This window comes from Diachasma alloeum, unplaced genomic scaffold, assembly GCF_001412515.2.
Source record: "Diachasma alloeum isolate Michigan unplaced genomic scaffold, Dall2.0 Dall_scaffold_00513, whole genome shotgun sequence".
Taxonomy (NCBI): domain Eukaryota; kingdom Metazoa; phylum Arthropoda; class Insecta; order Hymenoptera; family Braconidae; genus Diachasma; species Diachasma alloeum.
The window spans coordinates 455630-471468 of NW_021680645.1; the positions used below are offsets into that span (position 1 = coordinate 455630).

The window sequence follows — 15839 nt, forward strand, 5'->3', positions numbered from 1 at the left end:
TTGGTTTTCCTGTTTTGTCCACTGGTCGATGAAATCTTCAAAGTTCCATGTTACTTCGTGTACAACAAAGAACTTTAATGGTAGTCTAATACAAAAATCAACGATAAAAGTTCTACATATTTTCCATTTCATCTCTGAAACTCATGAATTAATAATGATTATGTAGAAAGTTCAGTCTGATCTTGACCTTGACCTACTAATCATTATGCCTGCCTCTCCCGTTGGACCTTTATGACTACTGTAAGGCCCTTATGATTGCTAGCCCCTTATGAGTATTTCATTTTTCTGTTAATTTACGTGGCTTCCGGTTCGATCCTCAAGATAGATTGACTCCTGTGATTGCTTCTGTTTGATCCTTGTGATAGCTTGATCCGTCTAATCGTTTTCTATCACCAACTCCTTTGTAATTCCGTAAAATAGTCCGATTATTTCCGACTGTGTGATAAAAAATGAATCAGCGTTAATGATGTTTCTGTATTTGCCCGTTAAATTTCGCTGGGTGGTAGGTAGAGTTTGGAGTTGGAGAAAACTGTGAGAATTAATAGGATCAAGGGTATGTGGCCGTTATCGTCCGATTACTTTTAAAAACAGTGGTTGATAAATCTCATATTGCTCATATCAATCTTTAATATTTATTGCTCATTTAAATATTTTTTAATCAAAATTTTCAATTTATTTCCTTGATGTTACAAAAGTTTTCTTTGTTTCACATCCACACAAGCCTCCCATACTCTTTTTTTTTATCTCTAATCTCGTGTTATTTTCTTGTTTACCTACTCACTTATAGTCTACTTCATATATTTATTCATTTTTTATTAGTTTAATATCACCTAAGTCTCTTGTATCACATTTGCATAGTTTTTGGATTTTAAAATCACTTCCTCCTCCTGCTTCCGAGCTCCTTCCTTCGTTTTCTCCTTGTTCTGTCGCCTGTTCTCGACTCCTTCTTTCTCCTCAACTTATTTAACTACCTCCTTCAACTTGCCTTTCTCTCTCCTGCCTCTCTCAGCACCTTCTCCATCTTCCCCAGTCTATCACATAACTTTTTCGTAGGTGGCTCCCTCAGCATTTCCGTCATTCTCCTCCATTGCCTCCATTACTACCTTTCCTCCATTTCCTCCACCATTCCTCAACCTCAGGTCCTAATCTCTTCAAGGTCTCTTTACAGCTTACCACATGCTCGAGCGTTTCTGATTCCCTCCCGCATACTCTACAGGTGTCCTTTACCATTCCTTTCTTTCCTCCTATTAATGCGTTTCCGCACCTCCACCTTGCCAACACCATTTTCTGCTCCACCTTCAGCTTCCTGTTTGGCCAGTACTCACTCATCGGTATGTCTTCTTTGATCTCCCTGTAGTAATCACAGTATTTCGACTTTTCTATCCTCTCCCAGTCGTTTTACCTCTCCTGATCTTCCCCTATTTCAACCATCTCCGTCACCCGCTTTTCTGCCTCTTCCAAATTACCTGCCTATAGATGCTCCATAAACTCGCCCTCTCCTAACCTTCTCGAACTCGCCTGTACTTCTCTTCCTCACCTCGTAGGTTGGCCGTTCCTCACGTCCCTCAGCTCCTCTCTCAGGCACTTCCTCGGCCATCTGTCCTCCATTTTGCCCACCTTGATTAAGAATGTCGCCGCTCTCCTCCTTGCTTCCTTTTATGCTGCTTATCCCTGCCTCCACTTTCCAAATATAATCCGGTGTGTTCCTTGCTAACCCCATGCTAGCCTTCACATACTTCTTTTGTACCCTTTCCACTCCTTCCTGTCTCCATCCCCACAGCTCCACTCCATACAGCGCTGCTACCTTCACCGTCACTCCCATGAAGTAGAGCCTCCTCAAACTCTCCAGTCTTCTCCTCGTCATTTTCCCCCACGCCTTATTTATTAGCTTCTGCGCCTTCCCTGCCAGCTTCCTTGAGTGCTTTAAGTAGGTGTTTCTTGTCGTAAACCAAAAGCCCAAATATTTGAATTTATGTACTACCTCCAGCATTTCTCCTTTATATTCCCACGCTTCTGCCCTCCTCCTGCCTCCGATCACTAGATTGTTCCCATTAATTCTCATAATTTTCTCAAACTCCAAACTCTACCTACCAGCCAATCGGAATTTAACGGGCAAAGACGGAAACATCATTAACGCCGATTCATTTTTCATCACCCAGTCGGAAATAATCGGACTGTTTTACCAGGGTAAGAATAATCAATGTTTTTTCGAAAGGAATCAATTCACAGCATCGAGAAAAATCGGCCAGAAGAGCCATTGAAGGAATCTTCATGATAAAGTGACAAGGCAGAAACATTTTCAATTGTTCAACTTCTTGAGTTTACATTATTTTTCGAGATCGAAAGATACACATGAGTCGATTTTTGTATTTCATTATTTTGTTTAACATGAAAGTTTCATGCAATGCAATTCATTTTCACATGAGCTCTTAGGGTGTTGTATTCAAGTAGACGGCCCAGCCTGTTGAAGGCTTAAATGAGTGTTTCGAAAAAAAAATTAAAACCTGACTGTAACAGTTTTTTTACTAAAATCTCATTATCTCCGAAACTTCTCAATCGATTTCGCCTATTCACAATCCCATCCTTCAATATAGCAATAGTTACAATTCTACCAATTTCAAATTTTTGTCTCGATTTTTTTGAGTTATCGCGAATACATTGACTTTACCACAAAAATGGAAAATACCAATTACATGCATTAGATAAATCGATCACGGTGCAGGGAGTCGGATACCCAGTAGCGTCAGCAGGCAGGGGTGATAGAAAGGTTCATCGGTAGCTTCAGGGAGCTCCGGTGCCGTAAAGTGGCATGGGTCCAATACTAAGTCGTTGCGAGTAGAGATGAAAGCACTATCACAAATCCTGTCTTTACGAACGGACTCCGAAACAACGGTGTAGGACTCCGAACAGACTGAGCGTAAAATCCGGACAGAGAAACGGAGGAAGCGAAACTTGAAACGCTCACCTGGGATGGGCATCCAAGATCCGAAGAAGCAAAAGCAGCAGGAGGTGGCGGCGAAGGTAGTGACACCTACCAAGCTGCCTGCCAAACCGCCGGACTGGGAGCAAATAAAGGGCAAGAGAAGGAAAAGCCTACTTACGTGGAGTTCGTTGGGAGACGCCAAGCGGAGCGGTTCACTCGGTCGCTCCGTACTACAGGATATTCTAGCCCGAGTTGGGAACATATCCTGTTTCTTTAACATCTATTCCTTTTTTTCCATTTTCCTTTCTTCTTTTCCTTTCTGCTCCTTCTTTTCCTTCCTTCCTCTTCTTTTCCTTTCTTTTTGGCTCTCCGAGAATTAATAGTAGTCTTAAAGACTACCAACGAACTCCGCAGTATATAGAATCAGTGGAAATAAAATCGAAGATCAGATTTAAAGTGTGCTGAAAGTGGAAGTTCCGAATAAATTCTTTCAAGATTTCTATACTAGCCGTGGAATTATCTTTGAAGGAAATTTAATTTTGTAAATTCAGTTCAACTTTTTGCGGAATTAAAATTGGAGATTTGGTGAAAGAACAATATTTTGGATTTTAATTCTCGGGAAAGATCGATCGGAATTCATATAATGGACACAAAACATCGCGGATACCATTGAATAACATCTATTCTTACACCAAGGACACACGAATGTAAACATCAATCATCAAGGTTCTATCAAACCGAGTGAAAAATATTTGAAATGAAATATCCTGATTTCGGGATTTCCCGAAGCATTGGATAGATGGTGTTGTTTTGATCATGTTTCACCTGTGATGTATTTTGAATTTGAAAGAGAAAAGAATTGAGAATTTGAACTATTCGGTACTGCCCCCTGGGGGGTGTAACCATAACCATCAATTACTTGGAGGAGAAATGGTGCTTGCCTCTACTGCTGTTAGAGGATATAACCAATTACGAATAGAATAGAAATAGAAGCCTACTTACGCAACAATCCCAAAAATCATCCCAAAATAGAAAAAAGGTGACGCAGAATCTAGCAGTTACACCTTACGCGCTGATGATTATTTGCCTGAAGGATAAGAAAAAGCATGCTGGAATCTTCTCTCAGGTAAAGAAGGATGGCCGCTGCGAACAGGTTAGTAAATTATAGTCTATTTATAGTCACCAGAATAAGGATAGGGAAAATTTAAGGAAAAGAACAGGGACGATAGGACACAGGGAATCTACGTAAGGAACGCAGGCGAGGGACTCCACAGAAACAAGCCCCGCATCAGCATAACCGCAGTTATCGGACGGCGACGATGCATGAGGCAGGAAGAAAGCTGGACCAGGCATCGATCTGAGAGGAAGGGGATGAGTGCTTAGGTCGGACCGACAACCCGCGCCCTACACATTAGTGATGCTGGGAAATACAGGAAGCCCTGCAATAACTCAAGGACTCAATTCAGGGGTACCTGGGAAAAGTAAAGTGTCTTAGTATCACGGGGTAAAACACGAATCCCCTTCCTCATCCTAAACCTGCAACGAGGGAAAAATGATACGAAAGGAAAATGATAAAAAAAGAAAAGGAAGGCAGTCGAGTGCGAAGAGCCGAGAGAAGCGGTTGGGACGCTTGAGCGGCACCTGCCCCGAGCGTAAGGCCCGGCCATCCCTGACCGGTGCATGCCCTATGGCCTGAGTCAGTGAGAATATGGAGGCTAGCCCTACTATCGCCCTAGAAAATACCCAAGTCTGTACCTAGAAGTCGCGCACCAGTACGAGGTCGGGACAAGCTAGGGACAATTCGCGAGTGAGAATTGATTGAATGTGCTACAAGAGGAGACAAACTAGAAGTCCTGCGGCTGAAATCCATCCGAAACCAGAGCACAATAAACGGGTGAGTGCGAGTCATACGGATCCCCGAGTCCCAGAAATTTAATGCGAATATACGAAAATAGAAAACCGCCTTGTGATAATACCGGAATGTAAGAATGTTTTTTTTTATCGTTATTTTACATCGCTTCGGCCCGGTTAGGGTATACTGCGATGATGATCAAGACTTTAAATGGTTATATCGCACCATTCTACCCGGCCGAGATTTGAACTCGGAACCTTTCGCATGTGAGGCAACGAACTTACCCACTGCGCCAAGCCACCGGGCTTAAGAATAAATCTAATATATAATCTGGGTTGGAGAGTAGTTTCTGTAGCGATAGTTGACCCCAGAACCCCGCCATCTCTACCAAACCCACACACTGAACAGCCGCGGCTCGTAACCTTGCTCCCCTATTCTCCAATCCACCCAAAGTTTAGGCTAGTAGAGTTAAGATCAGTGGGACCAGGTGCCGATGCACCAGCCCATCCTAGTAACGGACCTGGGTACCAGAAACCGAGAGAAAAGATCGCTTAGTCCGTGCGCCAGGCCTGGATCTGGTCATGAAAATCCGGTAAGAAGAGTCAGGAGGGTCCTTATCCTTACCCGAGGGCGCGAAATCCCGGGTAGGCCCAGTCCGGTGATGCCTGGGTAACAAAAGCATCACTTGGCGCCCAAAATAATATTAACCCATTGCGCCACCATCGTCTGTCTCCACTCTATAGCTCCACGCGGAGCGACAGAGGTGGGGATGGTGCGCCCAGGCACGTATGTGCGGTACCGTTCAAAAATCATAGGCGCTAGCGTTGAGAGAGAAAAACGGGAANAAGTCACTGAATACAACAATAAAAAAATACGTTACCTCAGTATTTGGGATCATCAAAATTTAATTTTGCAAAACGAAATTGACAAAAGTGATTTCTTTTCTATGAATCAGTAGGAAAATCTAAGAATGGAATGACTAAACTCAACTGCGGAACAATAATTTACAATTAATATAATGGTTATGAGCGAAAAAAAATAAATTATTCTTTTTTTNATTCTTTTTTCCATCATTTGAAATTATGATAATTTAATAATTTTGAGAAAAAAACAACCGTACAAGGGAAAAAAACCACGTCAACGTTTTCAGCGTTTTGACTATCTCCAAATGGACAAAAATATGAAATATTCAATAATCAGATAAAGAATAATTGGGAATCAATTTGATAATAATAAAGGGGAAGAGATGAACTGAGCGAGAGAAAGAATATAGTATCAATGTTTGCACCGTTTTCCATGTCTCGGAATGATAAAAAAAAATACAATATCCAATACATATACAATTTGAGTTTGACTATGATATTTGGTTGATTTGTAGTTCAATTTTCTATTTGGAAGAAGCAAACGAAAGACAGAAATCTCGAACCATGTCAACAGACTTACCTAACGTAACCTTAAAACTAGATTTCCAACTTCCTAGTTTGTTCACATAACTCTTGATCACGAATCAATTCACAAAAGAAATAAATAATAGAGTAGAAATGAGTTTTGAAGGAAAAACAATTATGGAACACAAAAAACAGCCATACGCCCGTCGCAGTGAAAAGGTGGATACGGGCCTGACAGTCGGTGTGGTGAGGAACTCATCAACGCACCAACACTCGGCCGCAGTCGCACACAGCCATGTTGCGCGTACTCGTTGGTTAGTCCCCCACCACCATCACTTTTCCTCACCACCGATACTTTTCGTGAGCTTGGTGGCGCAATGGGTTAAACCCTGGGGGGTTGAAGGAGTCCGGATAAGGAATAGACCGGAAGTAGTTTCGGAGGAATACTCAGGGTCAAATTACAAGTGTTCACTCATTATTATAACCATAAAAAGCTCAGGGAATGATTAATCGAAAGATGCAGTAAGAAAAATCGCATTGCAAAACCAAATGTTATTTTTAAATACAATAAGTGAGGAAACATTGGGATTGATATTTTTATCACTATCGCTTACTGTTATGATGTTGTTTTACATTATTATTTTTAGATAAGAGAAGTGATTCGGATTGATATTTTTATCACTATCGCCTACTGTTCCGATTTGATTTTCTATTATCGCGAAAAATGTCATTTTTATATGTCCTTACTAAAATCTCATTAAATACGATATAAGCATCGAAGTTGTAAGATTATCTCATTTACATGTTATTTACAATTCATTATATCTATATAATTTATTACTGCCTTTGGTACATGGTACCATTAGTACAGAGAGGGTTCGTAATACATTGCATGAGATATCGTGTGCAGCAAGTGTTGAAAAAGAAAAAGGATATAAGAAAAGAAACAGAATAAGATTTTGAAATTAAAATAACAAAATATGCCGAGTCTAAATTAAGTTAGATTAACTTCTGACAACACCAATCAGGAATTTAGTGATAAGCAGCAAGCCAGCGGCGATATGAGTGGTGGGGCTACATTATAGAAAACCAAATGACCATCCCCTTCAATTAACACTAACTCGGAAGGCCCTAATCATTCAATTTCAGGGCACGCAGTTGAAAGCACTTGTTTGCAAAAAAAAATACAGAGATCCCGTGGCAGAAAAATCACTACTGTTAAGGAAAGCAGAGATTCCAGAGGGAGATAGGTGGTTAGATATGGATCGGTAGTTGGGAAGAAAGTGAAGCCTCAGCAGAAGGTAGAAGGAGCAGGAGAAGAGGATTTGGGCAAGGCTTTCCTTGGAGAATTGGAAACAAAAGGTATATAATTGCGTAGGATTGAATCAGTAAAGGATACCAATGATGATGAAGTATCTCATATGTGAATTCGCCATTCTCACTTGCATCTTCAGTCTGGTGAACTCCAGGGGACATCTTCCATTTTCAATTCATTATACTCTACACCTCTATCGACCACAGGACAAAATTTTTTCAGGAGAGATCCAGACGTATTTTTTAGTATGACACTTCGTATTTTTTCAGCCTCTTTCAAATCGAAATGATTTCATAAAATTTTGAGCAATAATTTTTCTTATTAGGAATTTAGTATTCTCTATTGAATATTATATTTTCCTCCTGGATAATCATTTTTTTAATATGAAGAATTCGTTATCATGTAAACTACCCATTTTCATTGTCTGCAAATTAATTTAAAACTCCATTTCGTTCGTTTCTATTTTTTTCGGATTTCAATGAATTTTTTGATATTTCGAATATTAATAGGAGCTTAGTTGAAAAATAAGTAATCGTAATAGAGGAGAAACCATTTTTTTTTAATCCATAAAAATTCCGCGTTTCTTTCAACTTTGCAACGAAAATATTTTTAATTTTTTCCCCTGAAAATAACCACAACAATTTTAAAAAACTAAGAAATGTCAAAGCATGATTTTATTGTAATTTTTTCAATTGAAAGATATTTCTTTTATTATAGTTATTTTTCTGTGAATGATGGATCGCCAGTTCTCCAGGGACAAAAATTAACAAATATTAAACTTTTTATCTGGAAATTGAAGTTCAACAACTCACTCCTTTTAATTTTTAATTGGTTCCATGATTATTCAATTGATGAATAATTTTATTTGAATAAATTGAATATGATAGAACTGTTCTAAGTTTATAATTGTTAAAAATATATGTTATTGAGTTGTTTTTCTGACATTTCAACCAATTGAACTCTGAAATGCATTTATCTGTATTTCTTGGATATTCAAACGGCATTACAAGCTGTCGAGTAATGTTGCTGCGTATTTCGTGTGACTCATTTTTGTCAAAACTTTGAGCGAACACTACTAGTTGATTCCAACATCAAGGACACGCTGTTCGGGTGCAGTGTAAAAAGCTGGCCAAGAGTAGGCAACAATCCAATAAAATAAATAATCCAAATTTTTGAAAAATAATTTAAAAATAAATTTACGAATACAGTGTACTTGCATTCAAATGGTTTGCATGCACTCCCTCCCAACGTTACCCCTACCACCGCTGGTTACGGAGACCCTTCTAATTAGATTGGGACCCCTGCAGTTGGGGCAGTTAATGATTTTATGACTAGCGATCCGAGCTTACCTGAGGTTGCCCACCCCTCCTCTATAAGATATATAAATTTCATCACAATCGGGGGCGAACACCTACCTAGTGTTCTTTGTTAGGGTCAAATGGGGCTTAAATGAAAGCTCTGATGTTCGACTATAAAAGTTAGAACACTTTAGAGGCATTTACTGGAAAAAATAACGGGGAACTTGGGATTTCCAACCAGGCACTTTGGCATTTTACTGGAAAAAATAGCCAAAGTACTTGGATATCCTTAAGAGCTCTCGGGAGAAAAAACAAACTACTGAAATGCCGGGAAAGCTTTGCTTCCTAAGTTCTCCGCCAAAAAGGCATGGAAAAGTATAAAACATAGCTCAAAAAATTTGTTATTTTTTAATTAAGAGGATGGAAAGAAATGTGGGTAATCCGAATTTTCTGAATGGGTTGAAATTATTTTTTAATATAAACGCTGATTTCGACTCTCCGCCCCAGACAAGGCGGCGCCACCTGCACTCCTAGGCAAGATGGCAATCCCCTCAGAACTGTCAATTACCTCATATATTAAAAAATAATTTGACCCACTCAGAAAATTCGGATCATATCCATTGCTTCCCATGCTCTAAACTAAAAAATGTCAAATTTTTTGAGCTATTTAGTATACTTTTTCATCCGTTATTGGCGGAGACCTTAGGGAGCAAAGTTTTCCCCGCATTTTGGTAGTTTTTTTTCACTCCCGAGGCCTCTTAAAATACATGGTCTTTCTATTTGTTTTTCACTCATCATGCGATTCGAACGGTCTGTTTTTTCTTCATGATAGGAGCCTAGATATTTTATCAACTAATAATTGGGAAATTTAAATTACCAATTATTATATTATTTTTTAAATTTCGATGAAGATAAGTAAATTTTAGTTATTGTAAGGTACAACTTCTCAAAATATTACTAAAGTAATGATTGATGCTGATCTATGCTTTTGAGACGAATAGTACAAAAATAGTGTTTTTGGTTGTCAATCGGTGGAGTAAAAGGTTCAATCTACAACTAACCAAACATTGATTCCATTTAATTTCTCCACTTAAATTATTATCTACATTACATGGTTTTAGATTATGAATTTCAAAAGTTTTCTTTACAGAAACAAGTTATGAAAATAACGTTAGATCGAGATATTATAATTACTCTCAAATTCACATAATTCATTGCATATTTTCACATTTTTTCTTTGAAAAATCATGGGATGTTGATGATTTTTCATTTTTAATGATGCATACTTGCTATTTTAAGTTTCTTCGGATGACGAATAGCGCGGCCAGTTTCACTGTCCGATGATTCTGATTCAGAATCGTTGTAGTTACCTATTCCAACGGACTCTGCTTTCACAACTTCACACGATTCGGCAGCAAAGTTTCCCGTTATTTTTGCTTTCTCGAGGGTTCGAACTAACAAAGAGAGGAAAATAGACATCAAACCAATAAAAAAAAAATTGCCTTGGTAACAATATTGTAAAAAATATCCACTGACCTATTAATAAATTATTCTAATAACAATAGGAAAAAAAGTTCAACAGAAAAATTCATGAAACGAGAGTTAAAAATGTGAAAAAAGTGTCTCCAAGGCTGAACCACAATAATTCAAAGCAAAAAAGAACATTGTGTACAGAAAATAATTGACAACGAAAGAAAAATATAACAATAGTATATCATTCAAGTTTAATCAAATATTGAATTATCTCTGACGTGCCGAACGAAGTTACTTGGGTTAATAATCATCAAATGTCGTAAGGCCAGACTAATATTGACCCGAAAGCTTCTTTTTTTTGCATTCATTTTATCCGAAAGTTATTATTTCTACCAATACATGGGTACTCCGTCATTTGGGTTGGGTTTCCATGGCATTTCCAATTGACGGAACACTGATTTTTTCGTCTGGCACGTGCCAAAGTAGTTCAGTTAAAAGTATATGAGGTATTCCATGCCAAATGAGTCAACGGCTGACCCTCACTCTTTTGGAAATTGATCTCGATTTTTCTACAATTGGGGGGCTAGAAAAACTATCTCTCAATTTTTTTCGGATTTTGGGTATTTTTTTTTCAATCCCAAGATGCTCATAATACCGCATTTTCAAAATTATGCCGCCTTTTATTTTTCTCATCTTTTTTTCAGTAGTAACTCTTATAATCAAAACAAGTATTTTGAGCTGTCATACAAGTTGAGTTTCGTCCTGGTTCCGCGAATTTGGCCAAAACACCCCAAAACGACATCGATTATGTATAAAAAGGAAATGTAATATAGGAATGCATTTAAATTCACTTCATACTGTTGATAATCAAAGTCAATCAACGCCATTTTGGGGTATTTTGACCAAATTCGTGGAATTTCTAGAAAAAAAAACGAGAGAAATAAAACGTGACATAAATCAAAATCGGATGAACAGAACTGGAGTTATCGAAAAAAAAAACGAAAAATTGAAGAAACAATCATATCTCCAAAATGGGCTGTTAAAAAAATCTGAAAAAAATTGAGAGATATTGTTTCTAGTGCCTCAATCGTAGAAAAAATAGAGATCAATTTCCAAGAGGGTGAGAGTCAGCCGTTAACTCATTTGACATGGAATACCTCGTATAAATAATTGATAAGTTGAAAATATAATGGCATTCATGTTTGTATTGCTAGTTAAATTGTTCTGATAAATTCTCATACACTGAGAAAAAAAATTATTCTTGCCAAATATCCATTTACTTGAGAAGTATTTATTTTTTCAATATCATATTTCTCCAATCGAGTCATTCCCAGGCAATTATCGTTAGGTTTTAATTATGACAATTATATTGTTCCAGGAGATGATCATGTTAGCAATGACCTTGAGTGAACTCCTTTAATAATCATCAACATTAAAAAAATTAATCCTAATACTTCCCTCTAGAATAAAAGAAGTTTAGAAAGAATGAATAATAATTCGAGGAGTTCATCCTAGATCATGTGCAACATAGTCATCCTCTAGACCAATATGATGGCCATAATTGAAACCTAATCAGACTCGCCTAGGAATTACTCAATTAGAGAAATACGATTTTCAAAAAATAAATACTTCTCTCAAGTAAATGAATATTTGGCAAAAATATTTTTTTTCTCAGTGTATACGAAGAAAGTCGAGTTATGTGTTCATGTGATCGATATTACTCATTTTTACGTTTGTTAACTAGTAAGTTTCTTTGCATAATAAAATTTGCACCACAATGCCTCCCCCAGGAAAGTACTCTTTCAGTGGAAATTTAAAAAGGCAAAAGGTAAAATATATCTATGTAGTAGTGAAATTGAAATATTTCACATACTCTGTCCATACGAAAGCTTTATTATTTTAGTATCAAATTTGACAACTCATTGAATTTCAGCTGAGATAGTCCTTTCTTGTGGGACGAATTGAAATACATCTTTTTAAGCCAGAACATTGAATTAAATCTTTGCAAATTTGAATTCCAAGACGAAGTCTTTAAAAATTTTCGCCCGATACGTGCCTTTTTAATTAGGACAGGTCGAGCTCAACTCATTAAAAACAAAAATTACAAGGAACATGACATACTCTGCGATTCCAACAGATTGTTCTGTCTCTTGAGATCCTCAATGTCCTGTTGATGTGAGGAATTCTTGCGTCTCATCTGCTGAATATACTCAGCAGCTTTTTTCAGTATTTGCGCTCTACTGGCAACTTTTTCACCTTGAAGTGATGGTACAGTATCGCGTAAACTCGAAAAACTGTCCTTGATGTGGTCCCTTCGTTTACGTTCTAATGCGTTATGGTGCGCCCTCTTTTCAGCCTGAAATAAAATTAAACAATTCCGTTGAAGAATTCGTCAACTATATTCCATCAAATGACTACCTGTGAATAGTATTGGGGATTGTTCGACTGTCTCTGCCTCGAATCGGAGTCGTCGCCTTCCTAAAAATAAAGTTATAAAAGCAAATTACACGGAGCTAATTATTTATTTATTTTTTTACAAAAAAAAATGGGTAAATTAACAAATGCATAATAAATGATTAAAAAATCATTGACAAATGAATAATTTACTCATTTATAATTAACAATTATGTTCTTTTCTACTCACGTCACTCTCGATATCAATGTCCCTGTCATCATCACTCATATTTCCACTTCTAGAGTAACAAAAAAAATGAATAAAAAAGTCCACCAAACAATGACGAGATTCAGAGGCGAGTGAGTGTTGATGTTGATGTAGCTCTGTACTACCACTGATCGAACATTTGGACAATATTTACTCCAAAATATTTTATCCCAAATTTTCACTCTTAAGGTATGCTCACAACAATCAACAGGAGACTCTGGACGAGTGAAAATTCACGTGATTTTTGCTGATTTCATGGGAATTGTCTCGGGGAGGATTATCCTGAGACTTTTCGCACAACAACAAACACAGGGAGCACGAGACGATAGCAAACGTCAGGGAGTACGCAGTGAATTCAGGAGGGAGAGAGAAACAAAAATTATTGGGAATTCGACGCCAGCGCCAAGAGGATTAGGCGAGTAGTCTTGATACTATTTTCAAGGACGAATTCAAAAGAAACTTCACTTGAGGCTTAGGATTTTTTATGAAGTTTAGGTAATCTGTATTCTTCGAGGGATTTTCAAGCATTAAATTTTTCATTAAGGATGGCCAAATACTTTGGCTATTTTTGGTTCTAAATGAAAGATTTGTAATGATTCAAATTTAAGTTTTGGATTTTTTGTGTTATATCGACCCAGTATTGTTCAAAAAGTCCGAATTAGTATATTTCGATATGAGTGCGGAAACGCGTTTTTTGGCTCATGGAAGGTTTATAATACGAGCCGAAGGCGAATGATATAACTCCACAACCGACGTAATTTACGTAAATTACCTCAACGGGTTTTTTACATTTTTTACATTACTTCGAAAAGCTGGCATTTTTCGGTTACTAGAATGTTTTATGTTATTCCGACAGTCGATGACGCAGTATTGGACGCATAAATATGATAAAAAACAGTATATTTTGTCCCGAGAACAGATAAACCGCGAATTTTAACTTCACTTTGTTCGGTTAGAACGCAGTTGTCGGTACTTGAGGCATAAAAAATTATTTTATGTCCCCAGGTCCATAAAACTGCGATTCTAACATCGATTCCCTCGGTTAAATCGCGGTTTCCGGGCACAGAGACATAAAATATTGTATGCCACACGGCGATAAAACAATTTTACCTCACGTGGTATGATTCACGGCATTTTAAGAAACTCAAAAACATGAGCCCCATACCTCATAAAGAGTAAATTTCACGGGGGTCAAACATTGCAAAAGACCAAAGTCACAAATCATCTCCATTGTGAGAAAGTCAATCTCATTATCTATTGAGCTTTATTGGATTTTCCTCTTTATTATTTGGAGCCCTGGAAAAGTTCAGTTGTCCCTGAAAAAAACCATTTTGTTCTGAAGCGTTAAAAAAAGCTACCAAAGCAGTTGAATAGTTTTGTCATTTAAGAATGCTGAATGAAATAGGTTAATGTGAAGGCAAAAGATGATGACGCGACGAATTCAATAGAGATTAATGATAATGAGATTGACCCTTGTAAAATTCATCCCTTACACGGCGTGACCCCCAAGACGTATGAGCCTGATGAGGTATGAACCTCGTGACTTTTATCAACCTCGCGAAGTATATCTTGGCGAAGCTTCACCGTTTCCGATAAAAGATAACGTCGGCTAGTTTTTTACATTTTTTACATTTATTACGTAAATTACGGGCTTTTTACAATCTCATTGTAAAAAACTTCCGTCATCGACAGATGTCCAACCCTGCCCACAAGCCAAAAAACACTTTTCCCATGAGTATCGAATGATATTTTTCATCATGATGTGTGGAAAAGGGACGTTCGCGTACCTAAAATAGTACATTACGCAACTAGTGGGGAAAGCAGGCGGTTACTCACGAGGGCGGCGCAGCCGCCCGTGATACCGCCTGCTGTCCGCACGTGTTGCGTATACTATTTTATATGATAAGTGCGTGATGAAGTTTGGGGGGGGAGGGCTGGCGAGGCCCCTCACGAGAAAAGGGGGGTCCAGGGGGCGAAGCCCCCGGTGAGGGGGTTGTCTTACGATAACTAAAAAAATGTTGATTTCTGAAAATTTGTTCTTAAAAAAAATGTTCTGATTTCTGAAAATTTGTTTGGATGTCCCTTCGGCCGAGTTCTAAAATGAAGGCGACAGCAATAATCGTTACTCTGATTTATTCTAAAATTTTTAAAAATTTTGTATTTTTTGAAAATCAAAATTCCGGAGATTCCTTTGAATTTATTATTAATTCAATTATTAATTCATAACTAATAATTTTGGCTATATTTCCGTTTTCTTCGTTCGTCTTAATATAATTATTTTCATTTATTCCTTTTTTTCGTTCAAATCCTATGCAATATTTCAATTTTATCATTTCAAAGACTCCTAAAGGAAAGTACGTAACTCAGAAAACATTTCCAAACTCAAGTATCTCAAGATTTCGTTCTAAATTTGAGCATCTCAAGAATATTCACTGAAACTTTGTATTTCAGAGGAGATGGCAGAAACCAAGTATCTCAGAGAAAATTCCAAAAAACGTGACTCAGTAACTCCGATTAAATACCGTTTCATTCGCTCGAGCCATTTACCATTTTCATTTTAATTCCTCGGATAGAGTTCCTACGAAAATTTTCATATACTTCTTCGTTTGGGGAATATTTCATACCGATCGTCAGTTGTCAGAAAACCAAGCACTTATGGCTTTGCGAATATTCAATCAATTTAGTAATTGGTAAATCATTGCAGCTCAATTTTATTAGCTCAAAAAATGCAGTCACTTTTATGAAGATTTCTTCACACATTATTGAATCCATTTCGACACCGTTTGTAAAATTTGAGAAACCCCAGAAGCAAGCAACAACAAAAATTATTTTTCATCACGCTGTGACGAAAAGTGAACTTTTCGGCACGCTCCGCGTGCCTAAAAGTCCAATTTCCGCCACATTGTGATGAAAAATATTGTTCGTAAC

General features: G+C 37.6%; 1 protein-coding gene and 1 long non-coding RNA gene across 3 annotated transcripts; one reads left to right on the forward strand and one right to left on the reverse strand.

Moving 5' to 3' along the window:
* Positions 1-3109: 3109 nt before the first annotated feature.
* Positions 3110-13833, forward strand: LOC107042738. Its single transcript, XR_001461181.2, has 4 exons — positions 3110-4076; positions 4133-4817; positions 7313-7525; positions 13101-13833. It is a non-coding gene; the product is annotated as an uncharacterized LOC107042738 (long non-coding RNA).
* On the reverse strand, positions 9828-13265 carry LOC107042737 (protein max). Of its 2 annotated transcripts, none has more exons than XM_015263909.2 (4): positions 12894-13265; positions 12668-12727; positions 12371-12605; positions 9828-10230 (listed from the first exon to the last, which is right to left on the reverse strand). In XM_015263909.2, the coding sequence occupies exons 1-4, from the start codon at positions 12930-12932 to the stop codon at positions 10049-10051; spliced, it is 516 nt and encodes a 171-aa protein (XP_015119395.1). In that variant the 5' UTR covers positions 12933-13265; the 3' UTR covers positions 9828-10048. The 2 variants fall into 2 exon arrangements, with proteins under 2 accessions (XP_015119395.1, XP_015119394.1); XM_015263908.2 differs by having other exon boundaries at positions 12665-12727.
* Positions 13834-15839: the final 2006 nt, after the last annotated feature.

Coding starts and splice junctions, on each gene's coding strand:
- LOC107042737 (XM_015263908.2), bottom strand. CDS start 12,932: ATGAGTGATGATGACAGGGACATTGATATCGAGAGTGAC. Junction 12,728..12,893: donor ACATTGATATCGAGAGTGAC/GTGAGTAGAAAA, acceptor CTTTATTTTTAG/GAAGGCGACGACTCCGATTC. Junction 12,606..12,664: donor CCCAATACTATTCACAGGTA/GTCATTTGATGG, acceptor ATTTTATTTCAG/GCTGAAAAGAGGGCGCACCA.